Source organism: Hyperolius riggenbachi, chromosome 1, assembly GCF_040937935.1.
Source record: "Hyperolius riggenbachi isolate aHypRig1 chromosome 1, aHypRig1.pri, whole genome shotgun sequence".
NCBI lineage: Eukaryota > Metazoa > Chordata > Amphibia > Anura > Hyperoliidae > Hyperolius > Hyperolius riggenbachi.
In genome coordinates, this window is record NC_090646.1 from 314,384,590 (window position 1) to 314,412,054 (window position 27,465).

Genomic DNA, 27,465 nt, shown 5'->3' on the forward strand with positions numbered 1-27,465 from the left:
CACTGGAAACGACTTCAACTTCAGCACCATCAATGAGAATTGGGTGCGGGGTCGTACTCTGCCTTCTGAAGTCAATGACCATCTCCACAGTCTTGGTGGTATTGAGCACTAGCTTGTTTTCTCTGCACCAGTGGCAGATTCTCTCCACCTCGTCTCGGTAGGCCTGCTCGTTACCCTTTCTTATGAGGCCAACAATGGTGGTATCGTCAGCAAATTTGATGACCTTGACAGAGTTGTCCTTAGAGGTACAGTTGTTGGTGTAGAGCGAGAACAGGAAAGGTGACAGGACACATCCCTGAGGGGCTCCCGTGTTGGTAATCCTTGGTCTGGACAAGATGTCGCCCAGCTTAACTACTTGAGACCTGTCCGTAAGGAAGTCCGTGATCCAGCAGCGGAGGGAGGGGTGAACACCGAGTTCCTCTAGGTTGTCATGCAGTAGATCACCTCCCAAGTGCAGTGTTTACATCTGTTCTCTACCCTGAACACCCACTAATTACCAATCACCCATCAATCACCCCCTATCACCACCTGTCACTGTTACCCATCAGATCAGACCCTAATCTGCCCCTTGCGGGCACCCAATCACCCGCCTACACGCTCAGATTGCCCTCAGACCCCCCCCCCCCTTATCAATTCGCCAGTGCAATATTTACATCTGTTCTTCCCTGTAATAACCCACTGATCACCTGTCAATCACCTGTCAATCACCCATCAATCACCCCCTGTCACTGCCACCCATCAATCAGCCCCTAACCTGCCCCTTGCGGGCAATCTGATCACCCACCCACACCAATAGATCGCCCGCAGATCCGACGTCCGATCACCTCCCAAGTGCAGTGTTTACATCTGTTCTCTACCCTAAACACCCACTAATTACCCATCAATCAAGTCACTGCTACCTATCAGATTAGACCCCTATCTGCCCCTAGGGCACTCAATCACCCGCCAACGCCCTCAGACCCCAGCCCTGATCACCTCGCCAGTGCATTGCTTGCATCTATTCCCCCCTCTAATAACACCTTGAGACACCCATCAATCACCTCCTGTCACCCCCTAGCACACCTACCCATCAGATCAGGCCCTAATTTGCCCCGTGTGGGCTCCTGATCACTCGGCCAAACCCTCACATCCCCCTCAGACCACCTTCCGATCACCTCCCCAGTGCATTGATTGCATCTATTTTCCCCTCTAACCACCCCCTGAGACACCCATCAATCACCTCCTGTCACCCCCCTAGCACTCCTATCCATCAGATCAGGCCCAATACAACCTGTCATCTAAGAGGCCACCCTGCTTATGACCGGTTCCACAAAATTCGCCCCCTCATAGACCACCTGTCATCAAAATTTGCAGATGCTTATACCCCTGAACAGTCATTTTGAGACATTTGGTTTCCAGACTACTCACAGTTTTGGGCCCCTAAAATGCCAGGGCGGTATAGGAACCCCACAAGTGACCCCATTTTAGAAAAAAAGACACCCCAAGGAATTCTGTTAGGTGTATGACACGTTCATAGAAGATTTTATTTTTTGTCAAGAGTTAGCGGAAATTGATTTTTATTGTGTTTTTTTTTCACAAAGTGTCATTTTTCACTAACTTGTGACAAAAAATAAAATCTTCTATGAACTCGCCATACACCTAACGGAATACCTTGGAGTGTCTTCTTTCTAAAATGGGGTCACTTGTGGGGTTCCTATACAGCCCTGGCATTTTAGGGGCCCTAAACCGTGAGGAGTAGTCTAGAAACCAAATGCCTCAAAATTACCTGTGAATAGGACGTTGGGCCCCTTAGCGCACCTAGGCTGCAAAAAAGTGTCACACATGTGGTACCGCCGTACTCAGGAAAAGTAGTATAATATGTTTTGGGATGTATTTTTACACATACCCATGCTGGGTGGGAGAAATCTCTCTGTAAATGCACAATTGTGTGTAAAAAAATCAAACAATTGTCATTGACAGAGATATTTCTCCCATCCAGCATGGGTATGTGTAAAAATACACCCCAAAACACATTATACTACTTCTCCTGAGTACGGCAATACCACATTGGCACTTTTTTGCAGCCTAACTGCGCTAAGGGGCCCAAAGTCCAATGAGCACCTTTAGGCTTTACAGGGGTGCTTACAAATTAGCACGCCCCAAAATGTCAGGACAGTAAACACACCCCACAAATGACCCCATTTTGGAAAGTAGACACTTCAAGGTATTCAGAGAGGAGCATAGTGAGTCCGTGGCAGATTTCATTTTTTTTTGTCGCAAGTTAGAAGAAATGGAAACTTTTTTTTTTGTCACAAAGTGTCATTTTCCGCTTACTTGTGACAAAAAATAATATCTTCTATGAACTCACTATGCCTCTCAGTGAATACTTTGGGATGTCTTCTTTCCAAAATGGGGTCATTTGGGGGGTATTTATACTATCCTGGAATTCTAGCCCCTCATGAAACATGTCAGGTGGTCAGAAAGGCAGAGATGCTGGAAAATGGGAAAATTCACTTTTTGCACCATAGTTTGTAAACGCTATAACTTTTACCCAAACCAATAAATATAGGCTGAATGGGTTTTTTTTAATCAAAAACATGTTTGTCCACAGTTTTCGCGCTGCACATATACAGAAATTTTACTTTATTTGAAAAATGTCAGCACAGAAAGTTAAAAAAAATCATTTTTTTGCCAAAATTCATGTCTTTTTTGATGAATATAATAAAAAGTAAAAATCGCAGCAGCAAACAAATAGCACCAAAAGAAAGCTTTATTAGTGACAAGAAAAGGAGCCAAAATTCATTTAGGTGGTAGCGAGCAATAAACCGTGAAAGCTGCAGTGGTCTGAATGGAAAAAAAGTGCCTGTTCCTTAAGGGGGGGGGGGGGGGGTAAAGCCCACGGTCCTCAAGTGGTTAAAATGGCCGACTTCAAAATGGCCGCCACGGTCACCATCCATCTTGAAACATTTCCCCCCTCATGTACTAATGTGCCACAAACAGGAAGTTAATATCACCAACCATTCACATGTGGGATGCAAAAGTTTGGGCAACCTTGTTAATCGTCATGATTTTCCTGTATAAATCGTTGGTTGTTACGATAAAATATGTCAGTTAAATATATCATATAGGAGACACACAGTGATATTTAAGAAGTGAAATTGTTTATTGGATTTACAAAAAGTGTGCAATAATTGTTTAAACAACATTAGGCAGATGCATAAATTTGGGCACCACAAAAAATGAATGAAATAAATTTTTAGTATATCCTCCTTTTGCTGAAATTACAGCCTCTAAACGCGTCTGTAGGTTACAATGAGAGTCTGGACTCTGAAAACATCTCTAATTCATTCAGGTTTGATGGCTTCCCAGCATGGACAGCTCTCTTTAACTCACTCCACAGATTTTCAATTATATTCAGGTCTGGGGACTGGGATGGCTATTCCAGAACGTTGTACTTATTCCTCTGCATGAATGCCTTAGTGGTTTTGAGCAGTGTTTAGGGTCGTTGTCTTGTTGAAAGATCCAGCCCCGGCGCAGCTTCAGCTTTGTCACTGATTCCTGGACATTGGTGTGCAGAATCTGCTGATACTGAGTGGAATCTATGTGTCCCTCAACTTTTACAAGATTCCCAGTCCCAGCACTGGCTACAAAGCCCCACAGCATTATGGAACCACCACCATATTTTACTGTAGGTAGCAGGTGTTTTTCTTGGAATGCTGTGTTCTTTTTCCTCCATGCATCACGCCCCTTGCTATGCCCAAATAACTAAGTTTTAGTTCCATCAGTCCTTAGCACCTTATTCGAAAATGAAGCTGGCTTGTCCAAATGTGCTTTAGTATATCTCAAGCAGCTCTGTTTGTGCTGTGGGCGGAGAAAGGCTTTCTCTGCATCACTCTCGCATACAGCATCTCCTTGTGTAAAGTGCGCCGAATGGTTGAACGATGAACAGTGACTCCATCTGCAGCAAGATGATGTTGTAGGTCTTTGGTGCTGGTTTGTGGGTTGACTCTGATTGTTCTCACCATTCGTCGCTTCTGACTATCTGAGATTTTTCATGGTTTGCCACTTTGAGCCATAACTAGAACTGAGCCTGTGGTCTTCCATTTCCTGAATATGTTCCTAAGGAAACAGACAGCTTTCTCTATCCTTCCCCTAAACCATGATGGTCAACAATCTTTGCCGTCAGGTCATTTGATCGGTTTTTTGAGACCCTCATGTTGCTACTCTTCAAAGAAAATTAAAAGTGGAGGGAAACTTACAATCGACCCCCTTAAATACTCTTTCTCATAATTGGATTCACCTGTGTATATACAGTAGGTCAGGAATCACTGAGCTTACCAAGCCAATTTGAGTTCCAATAATTAGTTCTAAAGGTTTTGGAATTAATAAAATGACAACAGTGCCCAAATATATGCAAATGCCTAATTTTATTTAATCAATTATTGCGCACTTTCTGTAAATCCAATAAACGTCATTTCACGTCTCAAATATCACTGTGTACGTCTCCTATATGATATATTTAACTGACATTTTTTATCGTAACAACCAACAATTTATACGGAAAAATCATGATGGTTAACAAGGTTGCCCAAACTTTCGCATACCACTGTAATAATTTCTTTCAACACTGCCCGGATTCAATACCAGTCCACCTGGTAAAATGCCTTTTCGGCATCTGTAGATAAAAGCATACATGTAGTCTGGGTAGACCAGGCATACTGCATCAGATCCAAGGCTCTAATGGTGTTATCATGGGCTTCCCTGTTGGGAATAAAAGCCACCTGATCATAGTTAGAGATGGTTCGAACCTCAGATTTTGGGTCCGTGGATGCGAACTTCCGCAAAAGTCCGTGGACCGGTGAACTCGGTGAACCGCAATAGTCTTCAATGGGCAGGCGAACTTTAAAAACTACAAACACCGTTTCTGGCCACAAAAGTGATGGGAAAGATGTTTCAAGGGGTCTAACATCTGGAGGGGGGTGGGGGGGCATGGCGGAATGGGAAACACGCCAAAAGCCCCTGGAAAAATTACAGATTTGACGCAGAGCAAGGTTATAATCCCTAAAGGGCAGAAATCACGTTGCATTACTAAATTGGCGGCATAACGTTTTTTTGAAACATCTTGCATGTGTATACATGGATCAGGTAGTGTAAGTAGTGTACTGTTTAACGCACCGCCGCAAAGGGTTGTCATTAGTTGACACTCCCAGGACATACACTGTCATTCCTCTCAGCGGCAATGTTTGTGTAGTAATGGCCGTCCAGAAGTACTACAAGGTAAATCATGTGTTGTTCCCGTTCAGTGACAGGCTTTGTTGTGTGGGGCCAACAAATTCATTCTGACCTGCTGCTACCTAGTAGCCTTTCAGCTTCCACATCAGGATAGTATAGATCAGTGGTTCCCAACCTTTTATGAGGTATCGCCCCTTAGGGGGAGACGATTCACCCCTGTCGCCCCCCTTCTCTTAGTACGGTATACCCTTACAGGAAACACTGCAGAAAAGAGCAAACACTGCACATACAGGAAACACTGCAGAAAAAAGGGCATAGAGAGAAAGCCATACACATTGCAGAAAAATACATCTCATCAGTGACATCTAGTGTCCTGAATATAAACTGCAGTCAGTTCGTAAATAGACTAATGCTTCGTACACACTTGCGATAACTATCGTTTGCAAAGAACGATAGTTACCAGACGAACGATATTGGAAAGATTGGTATGCAACGATGGGATGCAGCGATCATCATACACATTTTAACGATAGTTCTCGCAGAAAAGAACGATCAGAAGGAAATGTTGCGTACATATTTATATAAAATAAAAAAAAAACACTGACATGGAGTTAAAATAGATACAAATATATGATTGTTAACTTGAAAACAAAGTTTAATTGAAATGAGCAATGTAACAATCTTTACGGCCGCGCTACAAAGGAAGTACTGAAGCTGGGCAGAATTCAACGCAGGCGCATTGGCCCTTGTAACGATCGTTCTCGGCCGATGTCTGTACACACTATAGTTTTGTAACGATTGTCGGTAGATATGATCCGTCAGGTTGGATATTTCCATCTTCCCGATGTCGTTCTTTTGTTGTTCGTGTTAATGATCGTTGGGTAAAGTTCTTTCCCCGATTGTCGGCGGAACGATCGTTAATGAGCTGTTTCAAACGACCATAGTCGCCAGTGTGTACACAGCATTAGCTGCAGCTATGTTGAATCTCCAACATGGTCTTCCGTACTTCAAAACTAACGAACGAATACTAAATAGATACGCACAATGTAATCGCAATGTAGTCACTGGCGTAGCCTACTAAAGACATAGAAGACGTATGACAAACTGGGGTGAGTGTTGTGATTGACACGAAGACTAGATGTGTACGCCAGGAGGTGGTGCCAGTGGAGGGGGTAGCGCTGTGACCTTGCCAGCTAAAAATAGCCGGTGACTCAACTACTTCACGCCAATTCCCTTACCGGCGCGTAACCAACGAGCCCTGAGGAATTACGCAACTCTATCATGCACACTTGCATATTTTATACAGATCATATTTTTTGCCCATAATTTTCTTAAAAATGAGTGACACTGCGACACTTAAGATTCTACTCTACAGAAGAGTTAGTTTATTTTTTCTGCCTTTTCATACTGATCGCCCCTCTGTCGCCCCCCCACAAATTTATCGCCCCCTTAGAACCCAAATCGCCCACCGGGGGGCGATCGCCCCCAGGTTGGGAACCACTGGTATATAAACCGCCACCCTATGCCATTTAGTTTTCTCTATTTTCGCGATCGAAATCGCGGCCACAGCAATTTCGATCGTGAAAATAGCGAAAACTAAAAGGCTTAGGGTGGCAGTTTATCTATCATTGGAAAGAGGATAAAGAGAGCTTCAAAATGATATGCATCTTTCCATAGTTACATTGTATTACATAGGACGACTTTTCTCCAAAGTCGGCAGCTCGATTCAGCACAATGCAATAAAATATAAGGAACCTAGGGGGATATAATTACAAACATCATGCTGGTAGGTGTGAGAATGTAATTAATTAGCTGTGGGTATGCTTAAGGGCATACCCACAGGCACTGCTCGGAGTCCCATTAAGGGCTCTACCTCTGACACAGGAGACCAGGGTTCGAATCTTGGCTCTGCCTGTTCAGTAAGCCAGCACCTATTCAGTATGAGACCTTAGGCAAGTCTCTATAACACTGCTACTGCCTATAGGGCGCGTCCTAGTGGCTGTAGCTCTTGCGCTTTGAGTTCGCCAGGAGAAAAACGCGATATAAATGTTGTTTGTCTTGTCTTGTCAAATGATGCCGTGCGCTGCTCATTGTCTTCAGAGCCAGGCTCTCCTCCTAGGTCCCCCTCCTGCTACTGTGCGCTCTGCCACTGCCCACTCCTCCCTCCCTTCCCACAGAGAACCACACCTGCAGCAATAATGATAGCAGTAGATGGCAAACGCTCACTCACCTATCCATGATCCAAGTGATAGAGATCCCGTCATCTGAAACCCATTTGTCTCTTCTACAGTGCAGCCGCTCGCTCTGAACTTCCTGATTCTCAGATCAGACAGGAAGTAGGAAGTAGTAATAGTAGTAGTAACAGAGCGGCATCACTCTAGAGGAGACAGATGGGCTCCGGGTGACGGGACCTCTATTACTTGGATCGCAATAGGCGAATGTGAATCATCTGGTGCTGTCATTCTCCCCCGCTGCGGCTGCCTTCTCTGCTGGACTATCGTATTCACTGGGATGGAGGCTGCATGGTGGCTGTCTAGTTTGGGAGGAAATCAGTTGTTCGGTGGTAGGGGTGGCCGTGGTTATGTAATTCTGTCTGGGGAACGGCTTCCGGTTTGGCGGTGTCCAGAGCTTTCTGCTATTGCCAGGCTGGAGATGCAGGGGGAAAGTGCTGCTGCTGTGATATCTGGCGCCCTCTTCACAGGGGTGCCTCAGCCCCTGAGTGCAAATGTCCCAGCCATTCATCTCTCACTCTGCTTTTTGCCGCTGCTATTCCCTGCATTGTGCACCCGCAGAGGAAAGCGAGCTGTTGCCCATAGCAACCAGTAGCTCGGCTGCCCTGGTGTGTGCGGCATGTTGCTGTGCAGCTGCATCTTCTGATTCTATTACGACATGATGAGGGGGCCAAAATCACTTACTTTGCTTAGGGCCCCATTTAGTCTTAATCCGGCTCTGATGGGCGCGCGTTCGTCCTCTAGTGCCCCGAGGTGCAGAAGGGGATTAGGAGATGGCATTGGGGAGAGGGTCTGAGTTGAGGAGAGTGATCGCTTGAGGGAAGAATGTGTTCCTACGCCTGGTGGTTTTGGTGTAGATGGACCTATAGAGATGTCCCGAGCGAAGGGGACTGAAGAAGTGATTGCCAGGGTGGGAGGGATCGAGTGTGATTCTATTTGCCCTCTTCCACTGCACTGCACATGTGTGCAACCAGACTTGAACAATACCAGTTGCCTAGCATACTTCTGACCTCTCCGGCTACAATAGTACCTGGATCACACACCTAAAACAAGCATGCTGCTGACCTATTTAGACTTCAGTCAGAAACATCTGATGTGCATGCTTATTCAAGGTCTGAGGCTTAAAGTATTGAGGTAGCCATACATCTAGCAATGATGGGCAGATTCGACCAAGAGACAAATCTCTCTCTAAACAAATGTGATTAGAGAGAGATCTGGTGCACTGTGGGGGTTGCATTGCACGTTAGGGGGGGACAGTGTTGGGGATTTTGTCACGTCCGTCACTCGCCGTTACCACCGTGCACGCGATCGAACAAGTCTGCGCTACATCTTATTGCATGTGACACACCGATTAATGCAACTAATTTCAGCACGAGATTGGTCGCATTGTCAGTCGATCGCCCACCATGGCGCCTGATGTATGTACCTTTAGAGGTAGATCATCTGCAGGATAGCCAGGCAACTGGTATTGTTTAAAAGAAAATAAATACGGCAACTACCATATCCCTCTCAGTTCAGGTGCGCTTTAAACATTTTCACAATGTCAGAATGTAACTTAAATTGCATAAAAACATTTTACTTTTGATGTATATACTTTGTTATAGGAAGCAGAGGAACTGAAAGGACTGTTGTGATGGATAAATCAAAGGGAGAGCCTGTAATCAGTGTGAAAACATCATCTGATTCAAAGGAAAGGGTAAGAATATGAACAAATGAAACCTTTTTACTTTAATATTTTTTAGTTGCTCTCAAAGAAGAATATCTTTGTCAAAATGGCTTGTTATATGGGTGAGCTGAAATCTGGTTCAAACTGCAAGAGCTTTTTTAGCGCTAGTGATTGGAAAACCTCTTGCTAATGCAATGCTATGGAGCATTTTTATAAAATCACATCGCTCAGGTGAGAACACACTCGGATTAGCAAGAGCTTTTTAAAATCACAAGCGCTTAGAAAAAGCTCTTCCATTGTGAACCAGCCCTTAATGTGTACTGTAACGTGAACCTATAGTGAGAGAGACATGGAGGCTGCTATATTTGTTTTCCTTTTGAGCAATGCCAGTTGCTTGGCTGTCACACTGGTTCTCAGACTTATGAGTAAATTAATTGTATGTGTAGTATGGATGTTAAATAAAATAAGAATAGTGAAACTTTTATATATAAATGTCAGTGAGGCGTTGGCATAAAATGTACTTTACTTTGGCAAAAAAAAGCCTTCTCTTGACCCCTCTTTCTTGTTTAACTACTGCCATTTCTCTTCTCCCTTTCACTTCCTAACTAGCGCCTCATCTACACTGGCTCCTTCTAATCCATGGGCATTCAGGGTTTTCCTCTCTCCTGGCTTTCTTCTAATCTTAGCTTATTATCTCACTATGAGATTTCACGTTTGGAGTTCCCCATGGCTCTGACCTCTCCTTTTCTCTATCAACACTTGTGGTCTTGGTCAATTCATTAGTTCCTTTGGCTTCCAATATCAAATATAAGTTTATAATACCCAAATCCACCTATCAGCACCTAACTTGGATACTAACAGCTCGTGTGCCTGACTGTCTCAATGCAATGGCCTCCTTCATGTCTTCCCATTTTTTAAAACTTAAAGTGAACCTAAAGGCAGCAAAAAAAATGAGATTAACTCACCTGGGGCTTCCCTCAGCCCCCTGCAGACGATCGGTGCCCTCGCAGCTCCAGTCCGATGCTTCTGGACCCGCCGGCGACGACTTCCGGTTTCGCCGTCACCGGCCAACAGGCATGGGAACGTGAGTGATTGTTCGCGTTTCCAGCCTGTATATCGCCCCCTATGCTGCTATTGCGGCCTCCTGGCCGCAATAGCAGCATAGGTGGCGATATACAGGCTGGGAACGCGAAGAATCACTGGCGTTCCCATGCCTGTCGGCCGGTGACGGCCAAACCGGAAGTGTTCGCCGGCGGGTCCTGGGCCATCGGAGCGGGGCTGCGAAGGCACCGATCGTCTGCAGGGGGCTGAGGGAAGCCCCAGGTGAGTTAATCTCATTTTTTTTTGACTTTAGGTTATCTTTAATATGGACAAGACTAAAATGGTAATCCTCCCACCTCACAATTCAAGGATGTTTGTGGTGCATTACACAGTGAGTTTGGTCTGTCAGTGTGAAGCAGTACACTAATTACACTACCTGATTGATGTATACACGCGCAAGATGTTTTAAAGCACTTTATGCCTCCAACTTAGCAATGCATTGTCATTTCTGCCCTTAAAACCCTGCTCTGCGTCAAATCCGTAATTGTCCCCGGGACTTTTGGCGTGTATCCCACTCCGCCATGCCCCCCTTCAAGTGTTAGACCCCTTGAAAAATCTTTTCCATCACTTTTGTGGCCAGAAACAGTGTTTGAAGTTTTCAAAGTTCGCCTGCCCATTGAAGACTAATGCGGTTCGCGCAAACGCAAACTTTTGCAGGAAGTTCGCGTTCAAGGTTCCCGAACCTAAAATCGGAGGTTCGAGGCATCTCTACTGATTATTTCATGACTAGACTATTGCAGCTCTCTGCTCTGCGGCCTCCCTGCCAAATGTTTAGCCCTGCTACGGTCCATCGTGAACTGCTGCACGAATCATCCATCTCTCCCCCCTGCTTCTCCAGCCCAATCCACCTCTGTCAGTCCCTTCACTGGCTGCCAGTTACACAAAGGATACAATTTAAAATCCTTACTCTATACTATAAAGCTGATCACAACCTAGCTTCTTCTCATCTAAATAAACTTCTTATGTTAGCTATGGAAATAGCTAACATACTGTTCTACAAGTTCATCTGGTTCTTCTTATTATTAGCACCATCCATTTTCTATACGCTACTCCTCCTATAGTTTTACGGGTACAAGCGCCAAACTTTCCACACTTATTCATCTTATAGCGAAGTAAGTTGCTTGTGCTTTAGTAAGCAATCCCGCCCTCCGTGCCCCTGTGGCAGACCCCTTTTTTCGTACTGACTTAGTCAGGGAAAAATTTCAAATTGCCACATCTCATACAGTTTTGAAGCTACACTCCCCAAACTCAGACTAAATATTGTTGGTGTCATCCCGAATAAAATTATGTATACTTCAAAGTGGACAGAGCTACCATCGGCCAATAAAAATGTATAAATTTTGTATACGCTATTCCACCCAGAGTTTTAGAAGTAAGATTATGAAACTTTGCACACTTGTTCGGCTCATACCCGAATAGGTTACTTGTGCTTTATTAAGCAATCCCACCCTGTGCCCCTCGAGGCCCCCCCCCCCCCCCCCCCCCCGAAAACCCCATTTTCCCATAGACTTTAATTGGAAAAGTTAAACTTTCGCCACTCGTACAGCTTTGAAGTTACACTCCCCAAACTTGGGTCACTTAGACATAGCATGAAGCAGAAAAGTTCTGTCAAATATTGGGGAACCAAAAAATGGGCGGAGCCAGAAACAACAAATCAGATTTTCTCTATCGACTTTCTCTATCGACAAAATGTAAACGGCTGAAATTCTCACGGTATTAAAGCCAGAGTTCCCAAACTTGGCACACTGGGTCACTGGGTAACTGTGTCTTAAGTTTACACAAAGTGGGTGGAGTTTACAACAGCCAATCAAATTTCAGCCATTCATTTAAATGGGAAAAACTACTGTAAAACTACTGCCGCTTTTAGACGGTTAGTGGCAGGGTCCTCAAACTTGGCACAGTTGGTCACTGGGGGACTGGGATTAAAACTCAGAAAAGTTGGTGGGGACAAAACCAACCGATCAGATTTCTTTCATTGATTTGAATGGTAAATTAAAAAGGCTGCCATTCTCACATTATTGATGTCATGGTCCTCGAATATCGCAAATGTAGTCACTGGGGGTTTCCACTTTAAGTTTACAAAAAAGTGCGTAGAAGAAAATAAAACTGCTGCCATTTTTACACATTAAATGCCAGCATTCACAAACTTTGGAGTTAAGGAAACTAGATGGTGTTGTTTCTGAAGAAACCACAGGATGTTGGCTATGAAATGCAAAAGGTGTTGTGGCACCTCACCCCTGGTGCATAGAGAGTACACAAGGTTGATGGAAACTGGTTAACAACTGTGAAAATTGAATCAAATTGTACCATTAAAAGCAATCAAAAAGCTTGATTGGCTTTTTTGGCTCCGCCCACTTTTAAAATTTGAATCCCAGTCACTCAGTTAACGACTGTGCCAAGTTTGAAGTCCCTGCCATTAACAGTAAAAGAATGGCAGCAACGTATACATTAACATTGATTAGCAATAGGTAACATTTGATTGGCTGATTTAAGCTCCACCCATTTTTCTGAATTTTAACCTCAGCCACCATGTCATGGTCTGTGCCAAGTTTTGGACCTCTGGCTTTAAAACTGAGAGTGGCAGTATTTGAAAGTTTTACATTGAAGTGCATTGGTGAAATTTGATTGGATGTTAGTGGCTCCGCCCACTTTTCCTACTTTTTGACCGCAGCCACCCACTGAGTAATTGAGCCAAGTTTGGGACACCTGGCATTTAAACTGTGATAATAGCAGCAGTTTATAATTTTTCATGAAGGTCAATGGCTGAAATCTGATTGGCTGTTATTGCCCCGCCCCTTTTTCCCCCTAATTTTGAACCACAGCCACTCAGTGACTAACACTCTAAAGTTTGTGAATGCTGGCATTTAACCTCCTTAGCGGTAATCCTGAGTCAGGCTCGGGACGGAAAGCCACAGAACAGGGTGGTAATCCTGTGCCTGAGTGTGTTTCATGCAGCAGTTGCTGCAGACCTCTCTGTAGTATGTTTTTCTTCTTGTTTTTAGGGTCTAAAAGCTTGTGAAAAAATGTTTTACAGCTTTTAGACCTTTAACCTGGAAATAATCATAACGCCAGGGAGGTTAACATGTAAAAATGGCAGCAGTTTTATTTATTTTTTTTATTAAAAATCAATGAATGAAATTTGATGTTTGCTGGTGGCTCCACCCACTTTTTCTAAACTTGAAGTGGAAACCCCCAGCGACCACATTTGCGATATTCGAGGTCCATGACATCACTAATGTGAGAATGGCAACCTTTTTAATTTTTACCATTCAAATCATTCAAAGAAATCTGATTGGTTGGTTTTGTCCCTGCCCAAGTTTTAGAATTTTAATCCCAGTCCCCCAGTGGCCAACTGTGTCAAGTTTGAGGACTCTGCCATTAACCATCTAAGAGTGGCAGCAATTTTAAATTTTCCCATTTAAACAAATGGCTGAAGTTTGATTGGCTGTTGTAGACTCCACCCACTTTTTGCAAATTTTAGCCGCAGTCACCCAGTGTGCCAAGTTTGGGAACTCTGGCTTTAATACTAGGAGAATAAGAGTTTTTTTACATTTTCTCATTGAAGTCAATGGGGAAAGTCTGGTTGTTTCTAGCTGCGCCCATTTTTTTGGGTCCCCAAAAGGTGACATAATTTTTCAGCTTCACCCCATGACTAAGTGAACCAAGTTTGGTGAGTGTAACTTCAGTCTGAGTTAGACCATTAAAGGGTGAACACTTGATCTGAAGCTCTGCTCTCAAGGACTTTTTGCTGGAAGTCTTACCTGACTGCAGTACAGGAAGAGCGGAGAGACTGCTAACTTGAGGGCCCTGCTTAGGCCTTGGCTGGCAGAGGCCTGTTTCTGCAGGCCGGCAGTTTCAGGATGGAGCAGCCGGCTCCATAACCCCCTGACCTTACTTGCTTGGGAAGGGTAGGAACCTCAACTGTAGAGGACACTGTGGCGTGGGTGCATGCAGTTGACTAATGTTGCAACCTGATAAAAGGTTTGAAATACCAACTAAAGACAGCCATCTTCCTTTATGGAGTCAAATGGCAACCTGGCTTTCTGAAAATGGACCCTGAGCTGGTGGATCTGAAAAGACTGGTTTTGTGAACAGAAGGCCCTGCTTGAGAGGCTGAAAACCTGTGGAGGACCTTTTGAGTGAAGCTCTTGTATGTTGTCAGATGTTCCAGCTGCATTGTCTGACAGTGGAGATGAAGCTCTATATGAAGGTGAGGAAGACTGTATGGTAATAGAGGAGGGCAGTACACCTGTGAGGTCATCTAGTCAGGTATCCCTTATGGTGGAAGAGAGTGTTCCCTCAACTAGTAACCTTCAGTCAACCCCTTCAATTGAGCAAACTACAAGTGCATCTATTAAAACAGAAGTTGAAGATAATACCATTATGGAAGTGATAACAGGCATGGTATCCCCTAATAAATGTATGCCTGAAATAAGTGAAGATGATGTTTCCTTACCTGCTGAAAGTGGGGACAAGCATGCTAAAATCCTACCTGTAGGAATGATGCCAATCCAGGGTGCTGTACAGGTGCATGATGGTGTGGTGAAGGCAGTGCAGGCCTCCCTAGATCATGAGCCTGTCCAGAGTGGGAATAAAGGAAGTAATGCAGCCCAGAGATCCAATGCTGCAGGTGTTCTGTTAACCAGTAGCAGCGGTGGTGGAAAGGTGGAGGGGAGAAGCCCAGTTGATGTTGCTGGTGAGCTTTATAGTGCAGCCCAAGACTCCAAAGATGGTGGTGCGAAGCAAGTCATGATGCCTTGTCCTGATGATGATGGTGGAGGAAAGCTAGTGTAGAAGAGGGTTGATGCTGCTGTCTTGTTGTCTGTTTCTGAGCATAATAATGTGGAGAAAGGCATTGAGGTGAATAACGCGGCAGGAGTTGCGCCAGCTGCTTCTGGCGAGGTCGGAGAAGATGCCGGTGACGTGATGAGGTCTCACGATCATGGCGGAAGTTCGGCTGCATTGAAGGATACTTGCGTCCCGCTTGTTGATAATGCAAGGGAGAGGAGAGCGGCATTACATAAAGCAAAAGGGGAGAATAAAGCAACTAACGGGTCGCAGCAGGAAACAAGTGGATGTATCTGAGACATCACAGGACAGCATTTAGACTGATCATGGTGTCTCAAATGGTGTCCTTACGAGAGGTGGGGCTAAGAAGCAAGCGAAAAATGATCTGGAGTCAACTTCTAATAAGAGGAATACTGGGAGCAGAAAAACTGGAAATGGAAAAGTAGTAACTAAGCACCAAAGTGGGTGAGACACCTTTAATTAATACGCCCGCTGTGGCTCAAAGTGTTTATCTTTTGAATTTTATTCAAACTCCTGCTGCTGTACAGGAACCAGTAATATTGCCTAAAACTCAAGGTGGAGAGAGTGAAAAGGTAGTTAGAGAGAAAGTAACTGATGTTAAAGGGGCACTACAGCAAAAAACTGTAAAATTTAAAATATGTGCAAACATATACAAATAAGGAGTACATTTTTTCCAGAGTAAAATGAGCCATAAATTACGTTTTTCCTATAATGCTGTCACTTACAGTAGGCAGTAGAAATCTGACAGAAGTGACAGATTTTGGACTAGTCCATCTCTTCATATGGGATTCTCAGCAAAGCTTTTATTCTTTATAAAGACATTCCCAAAGAAAAGGATTTAAACAATGATGCTGGCCAGCTTCCCTGCTCGCTACACAGTTTTTTGGCAATTGGACATAGCAACTGCCATTCACTAAGTGCTTTTGAAAATAAATATATCCCTGAGAATCCCCTATAAAGAGATAGACTAGTCCAAAACCTGTCACTTCTGTCAGATTTCTACTACCTAATGTAAGTGACAGCAACATAGGAGAAAAGTAATTTATGGCTCATTTTACTCTGGAAAAATGTACTTATTTGTATATGTTTGCACATGTTTTAAATTTTACAGTTTTTCGCTGTAGTGCCCCTTTAACTATGAAGCCGTCAGTAGTGATGTCATGGTAGTGAAGCAAGATTGTGCCAGTATTTTGAATGTCAATGTAGTAAAAGAGGAATGTGATACACATTTAAAGGGTCAGATAGCAGAAAAAGTTGAGACATTTCAGTGCAATGACAGTAAAATGATTGGAGAAAATGTAATTGGAACAGATATGTATGAAACAATTTATGGTGATACATTTGCTAAATCTGATTGCATTAAAGAAAATGTTATCTTGTCAGAAAAAGTGGAGGATGAGAATAATGAAACAATAATTGGTGATAATGTTGTGGAGAGCAGACAACAGGTTATGGTGGAAACCAATGGTATTCTAAAAAAAATTGATGATGCAGATCCTGTGAAGGAGGGGGCAGAGGGGTTGGTTGTTGTTAATGTATTAGCTGGTGCATCTGCAGGAAGTATGGAGATTGAAAGTGTGGAGGAAGTTATGTTAGCCTTGAGTGCACTGGCTGATATAGATGAAGTGATGGGCGACTTTTACTCGATAACCAAGAAAAATGTAGTCACTGAATTTAAACTGGTTATATTTGATTTAAGACTGGTGAAGAGTTGGAGTCAGGTTCTATAAAATGTAATCCCCATCTGAGAAAAATATCAACTGTTGGACTAGGTATTGATAAAGGTCAGCAAGCAGATTTCATGGTAGGCAGCAATACGGTCAAACTTTTTTCTGATTGTTTATACAGATATAATATCAATGGTGATGAAATATACAGAGACAAAATTATAGGTATTGGTGGAAGTCACCCATCGCTTTGTCCGCGGCTGACCCCTGTGCCTCCTACCCCGGTTGAGGTTGCGCCTAAAGAGGTGGAACCTGTAACGATTGGTGTCAACGCGCAGAGAGAATCTCATTGTTGGTGATCTGCAGATTCACCAGTAATGCATATATACACCAGATTATGAATGATCTGCAGAATCACTAATAATTCAGGTATGTCTAACCTCTGGACACCTGAGATGTGAGTGTACAGTATAACAGTAGCACTTTGAGAGAGTACCGCCAGAGGAACTGGAGGTATGAAGAAGAAGGGATTTCACCTCAGACTGTGGGTGAATCCCTAGGCCAAAGGCTCCCTAGGAGAGGGGCTTAGGCTTGGTCGCAGGAAGCCCTGCTGCTAATATAAACAGGCTTGCCCTAACTAGGTGTGAGAGCCTATTCTCTATGCCCTGGAACCGGGCTAAGGTATAACATAGAAATGACACAGTATCCTAGTCTTGGGTGTGAGGTCCGTAGTCACAACACCTTGGAACTGGTCTAAAGCATAACATAGAACTGACACAGTATCCTAGTCTTGGGTGTGAGGTCCGTAGTCACAACACCCTGGAACTGGTCTAAAGCATAACATAGAACTGACACAGTATCCTAGTCTTGGGTGTGAGGTCCGTAGTCACAACACCCTGGAACTGGTCTAAAGCATAACATAGAACTGACACAGTATCCTAGTCTTGGGTGTGAGGTCCGTAGTCACAACACCCTGGAACTGGTCTAAAGCATAACCTAACATAAGCATGAGAAAGTATTCTAGCTCAGTGTGGATTCCCAGGTCCTTCCTGGTTCAAACACACTGTTGGATCTGACTGAGGTCTGTGTGCTAACACGTAAGCATTTGCAACGGCAGACGATGTGAGACTGAGGGACGAGTGGTTATATAGTGCAGTGCTGCCCAGCGCTGCCCAGTCCCTTCCAGCCAATCCGCATACAAACTTGGATCAGCTGACCAAGGGAGTCAGCTGATCCCTCTCTGCTTCCCATAAAGCTTCTGTCTCACCACGCGCACGCGTGCATTCCTCAGCCTATGTGCACAGGAAGGCTGCACCAGGTCAGACACATGTCGCCGCGCGTAAACCGCCGGACTGGACGCGGAAACGGCCGCCACGCCGTCAGAGCACGCGGCGGCCATTCCGCAATCCTTTACAGTAGCCCCCCCCCCCGAGGAGTGGACTCCGGACACTTCCCACCAGGCTTCCCAGGATGTAAGTCATGGAACTCTTTCCTCAATTCATCTGCGTGCATGCGGCACTCTGGTACCCAAGTTCTATCCTCCACACCATAACCTTTCCAGTGTACCAAATATTGCACAGAATTTTGCACCAGCCGGGAGTCCAGAATCTTCTCAACCTCATACTCGGGTTGATCATCAATTAATACGGGAGGGGGGGGGGGGAGTGGAATCCTTCTGCACTGCCGGCTTGAGCAATGACACGTGGAATGATCTTACACCACGCATACTGGTAGGAAGATCAACGACATAGGTGACAGCATTAATTCTCTTGGTGACTGGAAACGGCCCAATAAATCTGGGCCCCAACTTGGGTGACATTTGTTTCAATGCCAGATGTCGCGTAGACACCCAGACCAAATCTCCTGGTCAAAAGTCCCATTCAGCAGCGCGTCTCTTGTCGGCCTGCTTTTTCTGAGATTTGAAAGCCTTCCCCAAATTTGTTTTCACCAGCGCCCAAATTTGTTTTCAACGCCAGCTGCTAATCCTCCAATGCTGGGAAAGGAGTAGATGCCACTGGCAAAGGAGCAAACTTAGGGGACCTCCCTGACACTATCTGAAAAGGGGAAAACCCAAAGGAAGAACTTTTCAGGTTATTGTGTGCAAACTCCGCGAAAGGTAAACATTTTACCCAGTCGGTTTGTGCATCAGCCACGTAGCATCTGAGAAACTGTTCCATGGATTGATTGACCCTCTCAGTCTGGCCATTCGTCTGCGGGTGGTAGCCTGATGAAAATGAAAAATCCATGCCCATAGAATGACAAAATGCCCTCCAGAACTTAGAAACGAATTGGACCCCTCTGTCTGACACCACATTCTTCGGAATGTCATGCAGCCGGAAAATGTGCTGGATGAAGAGGTTAGCCAGCTCTTGGGCGGAGGGGAGTCCTTTCAGAGGGACAAAATGGGCCATCTTGCTGAATCTGTCTACCACCACCCAGATGACAGTCATGCCTTCAGATCTGGGGAGTTCACCCACGAAATCCATGGACAGATGAGTCCATTTGGAACCGGCAAGGGCTGCAAAGTTCCCACCGGAGCCTGTCGGGAAGGTTTACTCCTAGCACACACAGCACACTCTCTCACAAACTCCTTAGAGTCTGTGGCCAACGATGGCCACCACACACACCTGGCAAGGAGATCCTGTGTCCTGGCGGCCCCTGATGACCAGCATTCTTATGGGAGTGAAACAACTGTAAGAGCTGTAAGCGGAAGGGCAGGGGCACAAACAACACACCCTCGGGCTTTCCTTCTGGGACATCCTGCTGATATGGGGCCAGGGTGGCAGTCCAATCCCTCCAGGTCTCTGTGGCTGCCAACACTACCTTCCGAGGCAGAATAGTCTCGGGTGCCGAGGGCTGTGTCGTCTCGGGCTCAAAACACCTGGACAAGGCATCAGCCTTAACGTTTTTACTACCAGGAGTATACGTAATTACAAAAGTGAATCTGGAAAGAACAGTGACCACCGGGCCTGTCGGGAACTGAGTCTCTTAGCGTTCTCTATGTACTCCAAGTTTTTATGATCTGTGTAAACCGTAATAACATGTTCTGCTCCCTCTAACCAATGTCGCCACTCCTCAAAGGCTAACTTGATGGCTAGGTATCTCGGTTGCCTATATCGTAGTTTTTCTCCGCTGGGGAAAACCTACAGGAGAAGTAGGCGCAAGGATGAAGCTTACTCTGCAAACCAGAACGCTGAGACAGCACAGCCCCCACCCCTACTTCAGAGGCATCAACCTCTACTATGAACGGGAAGGTGACATCGACGTGTCTCAGAATAGGAGCAGAACAGAACAGTTTCTGTAGGGTATCAAAAGCCGTAAGAGCTTACTCGGACCAGTGGTGAGTATCAGCCCCTTTCCTAGTAAGACTGGTAAGGGGCGCAACCACCGTAGATTACCCTTTAATAAATCTCCTGTAGTAATTTGCAAATCCCAGAAATCTCTGGAGGGCCTTCAGACCTACAGGCTGTGGCCAGTCCAATACCGCAGAGACTTTCCCAGGGTCCATAGAGAGGCCCGAGGTAGATATTACATACCCCAGAAACGCAACAGAGGTCACCTCAAAAATGCACTTTTCCAGTTTGGCATATAATTGATTCTGTCTTAGTCTTTCCAGCACATACTTGACATGTCTCTGATGTTCGGCAAGAGTGGCTGAAAAGACTAGTATATCATCAAGATATACCAATGCAAATTTACCCAAAATTGGTCTGAAAACCTCGTCAATCAGCTACTGGAAGACGGCCGGGGCGTTGCACAACCCGAAGGGCATCACTAAGTACTCGTAATGCCCATCGGGTGTATTAAGGGCCGTCTTCCACTCGTCACCGTCCCTGATACGCACCAGGTTGTATGCACCCCTTAAGTCCAGTTTCGAGAAAATTTTAGCGTTGGTGATCTGGGAGAATAAATCATCAATCAGAGGTAGTGGGTAATGATTTTTCACAGTGATATTATTTAGACCCCGATAGTCTATGCAGGGACTGAGGCCTCCATCTTTTTTTTTAACAAAAAAAAACCCAGCGCCCGCAGGTGACCGGGAGGGGCGGATAAAACCCTTAGCTAAATTTTCTTTGATGTACTCCTGCATTGCCAACTTCTCTGGCCCGGACAGGTTATAGAGGTGACCCCTAGGAGGCATACAACCAGATCTTAATTCAATCGGACAATCAAAGGGACGGTGAGGGGGTAGTCTGTCTGCTGACCTAGGACAAAAGACATCAGCAAAATCTTTATACTGCTCTGGCAATCCTTCCACCTGAATTCTGGTGTTACCCATGGTTACCTTCGCCAAACAATGATGATAACAGCGGGTAGACCAGCTCGTTAGCTGACCAGAGGCCCAATCAATCTGAGGGGCGTGAAGTCGCAACCATGGCAGACCAAGGATGACGGTGGAAGTTGCCATTCATAACACAAAAGACTGCAGACTCTCTCTATGTAAAACCCCTATGGTGACCCCCAACTCCGGAGTCTGAGACAGAGGGTATTTACTCTGCAGAGGAGAGTCATCCACCGCAGTAACTAACACTTTATGATTCAAAGGGACAATAGGAACTCCCAGTTTTTTTAGCAAAATCATAGTCAATAAAATTGGCGGCCGAGCCAGAGTCGAGAAAGGCCTCAGTAAAAACTGTCTGGTCCTCCCATGAAATGGTGCATGGAAGGAGCATTCGATCATCTTTGAGAGGTAAACTCTGTGCGCCTAGGGTGTTACTTCTGACCACTCCTAGGCGACAGCGTTTCCCGACTTTTTGGGACAGTTCTGTGCTTTATGACCCTCCTCTGCACAGTACAAGCAGAGTAGTTCCGTTTTTCTACGAGTCTGCTCGACCCGGGACAATTTTGAACGTCCAATCTGCATGGGTTCAGGGGGAGGTGATGTAGGTGGCGAGGAAGCATAGAAAACATATCTCACACTACTCCTGCCCCGACTTTGTCTCTGATACCGTAGGCGACGGTCCACTCTGATCGCTAGAGAAATGGCTTCATCAATTGTTTTTGGCTCAGGATATCCCAACATCAGATTAGATACTGCATCTGATAATCCTGACAAGAAATAATCCAACAATGCAAATGAGCCCCATGTAGCTGATACCGCCCACTTCCTGAACTCAGCTGCATAAGTCTCTACCGAATCCTTGCCTTGCCGCAACATCTTGAACTTCCGCTCAGCGGTCGAGGCAAAGTCTGGATCATTATAAATTATAGCCATAGCTTTGAAAAATTCCTCCACAGAGGTCAGGGCCCCATCCCCTGGTTGAAGGCCATATGCCCAGGTCTGGGAATCCCCAGTCAACAGTGTTTTAATAAAGATAATTCTCTGTGCGGCAATACCTGAAGTATTAGGTCTCAACTCAAAGTAAGATAACACTTGATTTTTAAAGTTTTGAAAGTCAGATCTATGACCTGAAAATTTCTCGGGCACAGGCATGCATAAGTCTGTAACAAGAGGGGATCGCACTGCATTAACAGTGGTCTGAAGGGCTTGTATAGACCCAGACAAGGCGTTGATCTGGGTCTGATCTGGTCTGGGTCCTAACTAGGTGTGAGAGCCTATTATCTATGCCCTGGAACCGGGCTAAGGTATAACATAGAAATTACACAGTATCCTAGTCTTGGGTGTGAGGTCCGTAGTCACAACACCCTGGAACTGGTCTAAAGCATAACATAGAACTGACACAGTATCCTAGTCTTGGGTGTGAGGTCCGTAGTCACAACACCCTGGAACTGGTCTAAAGCATAACATAGAACTGACACAGTATCCTAGTCTTGGGTGTGAGGTCCGTAGTCACAACACCCTGGAACTGGTCTACAGCATAACATAACATAACATAAGCATGAGAAAGTATTCTAGCTCAGTGTGGATTCCCAGGTCCTTCCTGGTTCAAACACACTGTTGGATCTGACTGAGGTCTGTGTGCTAACACGTAAGCATTTGCAACGGCAGACGATGTGAGACTGAGGGACGAGTGGTTATATAGTGCAGTGCTGCCCAGCGCCGCCCAGTCCCTTCCAGCCAATCCGCATACAAACTTGGATCAGCTGACCAAGGGGGTCAGCTGATCCCTCTTTGCTTCCCATAAAGCTTCTGTCTTGCCGCGCGCGCATTCCTCAGCCTATGTGCACAGGAAGGCTGCACCAGGTCAGACACATGTCGCCGCGCGTAAACCGCCGGACTGGACGCGGAAACGGCCGCCACGCCGTCAGAGCACGCGGCGGCCATTCCGCAATCCTTTACAGAACCTGTACAACATCCTATTCGGGCAGGAGAGGGCACAAGTGAACCCTCAGTAGCAGGGGAAAAAAGATCAACCAATTCAACACCCGATATGCTGTATGCCCAGGTGGCAAGAGGTCAATCAGCAAGAGGTCAGCCTGTAAATGGGAAGAGAGTGCCTGCTCCCCTGGAATCTAGTACTGATGTGCCCACGATTAAGAGGAGGAATGCTGTGCGTTTGAAGTGAAGTGGAAGTTTGAAGTTTTTTTCTCGAAGAAAGGCAAATAGTTAGTGATACAACATGGAAAATTTTTTTGACAATTCCTATGTCTAAACAGTCTTTGACAAAAAACAGCTCACATCGTAGTAACTAATGAGTCCATCCCGGTGAGAGATCTTCTCCTCTGGATTAGTAATGTTGCTGAAGTCTTGTCCCCTTTTCACAGAGTCCTTGGTGACCTGGATATTTGGTGGGGGGGGGAGGTATGAGGTGACTGTTAAGATCCGCCAAAAAAAGGTGTGACCACCCATATCCCCCGTCCGGCCCTTATTGGGAGAGATAAGATAACAGTCTTCTATGCAGGTCTGGTGAGGGTGTGTAACAGATGTAGTAGTAGGGGACATCTCAGCTATAGCTCATTTGTGTCAGGAGACCAGGCACCTTGCACAAGACTACAACAAAATTCAATGCAACCTGTGTTTCAATTTTGAACACCCATATAGTGAGTGCCCGCTCTCCTGTGCAACTGTGCCGCAGGAAGTGGAGGAGGACATGAGACACCCAGTGGGTGAAAATGACCAGGTGTCTGATCCTATCCCTCCTGTTGTTCCTAGTCAGTCTACCCCTCCTGATGTATCTACTTCTGAGTCTGTTCAAAATGTTGCCCCTTCCTCTGTAGCCCATTCCACTGGTTCATCCTCAAGCAAGTCCTCTTAGGAAGCTAAAGAAAAGTCTGGCAGATCCAGGGGGCCAGAAGGCCCACCCGGGATGCAGCGGGGGTGCGCGTCTCTCTTCTGAGGTCCATGAGTTGCCTGATCATAGGAAGGACAGTGGGAGAAGGGAGCCTTCTGGTCCTGCGTCTCAAGGTCCCCCTGCAAAAAACCCTAAACCTTCTTCTCCTCCTCCTTCCTCTTCATCTCTATCTTTTTTCTTCAAATATTCATTCCTATACCCATCCTCAATCTACTACTCAACCTCAGATTACCCCAGACCCCTTCCCTCAACCCCTTTCTTCTTTCTTCCCAGTCCTCACAACTATCTTCTTATTCTAAGACAGAACCTTCTGGAGGTCCTTCAAGAATCCGAGGGGGTGTTAAGCCTTTCTTAGAGGATGAGAGATCTTCAGAAGGCAAATGGAAAAGTGTAAACAAAAAAAAAAGAAAAAATCTACATCTAAAGAAAAAAGGGTTAAAGAGAAGTTGGAGGAGACAGGCCTACAAATGCAAGACGTTCTCCTTTCCTATAAGTACAGTGCTCTGGAGGAGGAAGACTCCCCAGTTGAATAAATGGAGGTTCCAACACCTGGTCAGGGGATGCCTCTTAACTTTGTTTATACGTATATTGTCAATGTTTGTGTTCTTTCTTCTTATTCTCTGTCCTTGTGTACAGTTAACTGAAAGAAAAACTTCAAATATTCTAATGGCTGTTCCCCCTCCACTTAAACTGGCGGCAACAATCAATGTTGTCAGTATAAAAACAACCAGAGCTCGTGAACTGGCTTTTGATTATCTTAGTCGTTTTGACGCTGATGTATTATTTTTGCAGGAGACCAGGCTCACTTCCTTGGCTGATATTTATCTGGCCAAGCGGGATTGGAGACCTGGCCCGAGTTACTGGTCTCTTGCAGCTGAGCCTGGTAGTGGGGTGATTAACATCTATGGCCCACACTCCATTTGGGAGAGGAAGAATATTTTCAGAATGATCAAGCCTTTCCTCTTTACTGCTCAGTCTGTAGTCTTCGGTGGTGATTTTAACACTGTGGTTAGGCTCATGGATAGGGCAGGTACCGGAACTCGTCTGAGCAGTGACAGTAATTTCCTAATTAGTTTAGCTAATTATGCTGGTTTGGTAAATGTGCACGTTTGACACACTCCAAACCTCACTGGGTTAACTTTTTAGAGTGGCAGTCATAGGAGTAGAATAGACAGGTTTTTTGTTAAGGAGAGTTCTGTCACTTCAACCCCTCGGTTGCAGGCGGTAGAATTCTCTGATCACTGTATTCTGTCGGTAGATTTAAATATCTGTATAGACAGGGATGAGGTAGGGACAAGACAAAAGGGGAAGAGCGCACTCAATTTCAAAACAATATAGACGACAAGCCTCTCCATGGAATATTCTCACCTCTATAAGTTGCTGACTCGCCCGTATGGGTTGGTCAGTGTTAGCGCTTTTGTCCCTTTGTAGGCCAGGGGCATAGGCTCTGGATACAGTGTTGCCGATCGCCTGCTGTCTCCTTTTGATCCCAGGATAACTCTGCCTTGGTACTTCCAAGTGTGGTCTCCCAGCTGGCTGGTACTTGTAGTCCTCCCGGTTTGGGGATAGGTGGTGGTGGAATATGCGGAGTAATGAAGAAAGAGAGGTGAAGAGGAGGGAATGGATAGTCATGCGGCACAGGTGACTAGGTGCTCAGTACCCCTTGTTGGCTGATGGTGTAATGGTGTAATGGTTAAGGGCTCTGCCTCTGACACAGGAGACCAGGGTTCGAATCTCGGCTCTGCCTGTTCAGTAAGCCAGCACTAATTCAGTAGGAGACCTTTGGCAAGTCTCCCTTACACTGCTTCTGCCAATAGAGCGCGCCCTAGTGGCTGCTGCTCTGCTCTGGCGCTTTGAGTCCGCAAGGAGAAAAGCGCAATATAAATGTTATTTGTCTTGTCTTGTCTTGTCTTGTAGCCAGGTATATGCAGCCTCACCTGTAGAACGGCGAGAGTGGTGTCCTGGCCGGTGGGGCACACATGTGCGGTGTCACTTGCCGTGGAAATATGAGAGGGAGAACTTAGGTATAGTGGCCCAGAGAGAGCTGGTCACATAGGGGAAGAGCTGGTGCGCTTGCAGGTCAGACACTCTGTGCTGCGGCGGCTGTGTGAAACCGACACGCAAATGAGTGCTGTACTTCAGCGCTCCAAGTGGAGGTAGTTGAGCAAAGCAAGACACTGGCATGCTAACTGGAGTGACACTCACCGCTGCATGGGCTGATCTCAGATGGTCCTGCAGATGAGTATTCTACTCCAGCGTGCCAGCAAGATATGGATTGAGCTTCTATGGAGAGGCTGTAGCACTCGGCAGCACTGGGCGGCCAATATTTGTGCAGAGAGAAGTGCTGATAAGGAATGTGTGCAGTAAGGAGACACAACGTGTCTGCATTAAAACAAAAAAAGGGTTTATTTTGCAACGCGTTTCAGGAGACCTTTCTCCCTTTATCAAGCTGACAAACAGTGTATGCAGGTACAAACATTATTTAACCAGCCTGGCGGTATGGACGAGCTCAGCTCGTCCATCACCGCCGGAGGCTGCCACTCAGGCCCTGCTGGGCCGATTTTCATCAAATAAAGTGCAGCACACGCAGCCGGCACTTTGCCAGTCGCGTGTGCTGCCTGATCGCCGCCGCTCTGCGGCGATCCGCCGCGAGCAGCGGCGAAAGAGGGTCCCCCCAGCCGCCTGAGCCCAGCGTAGCCGGAACAAAAAGTTCCGGCCAGCGCTAAGGGCTGGATCGGAGGCGGCTGACGTCAGGACGTCGGCTGACGTCCATGACGTCACTCCGCTCGTCGCTATGGCGACGATCTAAGCAAAACAAGGAAGGCCGCTCATTGCGGCCTTCCTTGTTTATTCTGGGTGCCGGAGGCGATCGGAAGAACGCCTCCGGAGCGCCCTCTAGTGGGCTTTCATGCAGCCAACTTTCAGTTGGCTGCATGAAATAGTTTTTTTTTTAATTTAAAAAAAACCCCTCCCGCAGCTGCCCTGGCGATCTTAATAGAACGCCAGGGTGGTTAAATACAATGCTGGTAACATTGATTGGATGGGTGGTTTCCAGAATGACCTATCACAAGTCTCTATGCAAATTAACTCCCATAATGCCTCTTTGGAATCTATAAGGGCTAATGTGGGGAGATATATATATATATAAAGTGTTAAAATACATAAAAATTACATTTAATGAATATGGATTTTAGTATTTGTAGTATGGGGAAAATGTATATGGAACTATAAAAGAGGGGTCAAAAAATCACTATAAGTTGTAGGATGAATTTCCTTTTAGGGTATAAAATGTTAAGGAGGTTATGGATAAAGTAAGGTGTTGAGCCTGGGGCTGACAGCTCAACTCCTCAACACCAAGAGGCAGCAAAGCACCTGTACATTCCAAAACAATAGATATATGCATAGATTTATAATGTATAAAATCCTGCACATCACAATGCAATAAACATATGATATATAAAGTCCACAATTTGATCTGTGAATAAAGATGAATTATGCATAAAATTATTCCTTACACTCTCACATATATAAAAAGTACATAAAAATTGTAAAAAAAAAAATAAAAAAAATTTATGAATTATTTCACT

At 45.4% G+C, this 27,465-nt stretch overlaps 1 protein-coding gene across 1 annotated transcript in view; it reads left to right on the forward strand.

Moving 5' to 3' along the window:
* The window catches only part of LOC137509446 (scaffold attachment factor B2-like), a 996,257-nt gene that overhangs the window by 431,340 nt on the left and 537,452 nt on the right, over positions 1 to 27,465 (forward strand). The window contains exon 5 of the mRNA XM_068233833.1: positions 9,047 to 9,138. Within this exon, the coding sequence (XP_068089934.1) occupies positions 9,047 to 9,138 (92 nt within the window). The remainder of the gene's footprint in view (positions 1 to 9,046; positions 9,139 to 27,465) is intronic.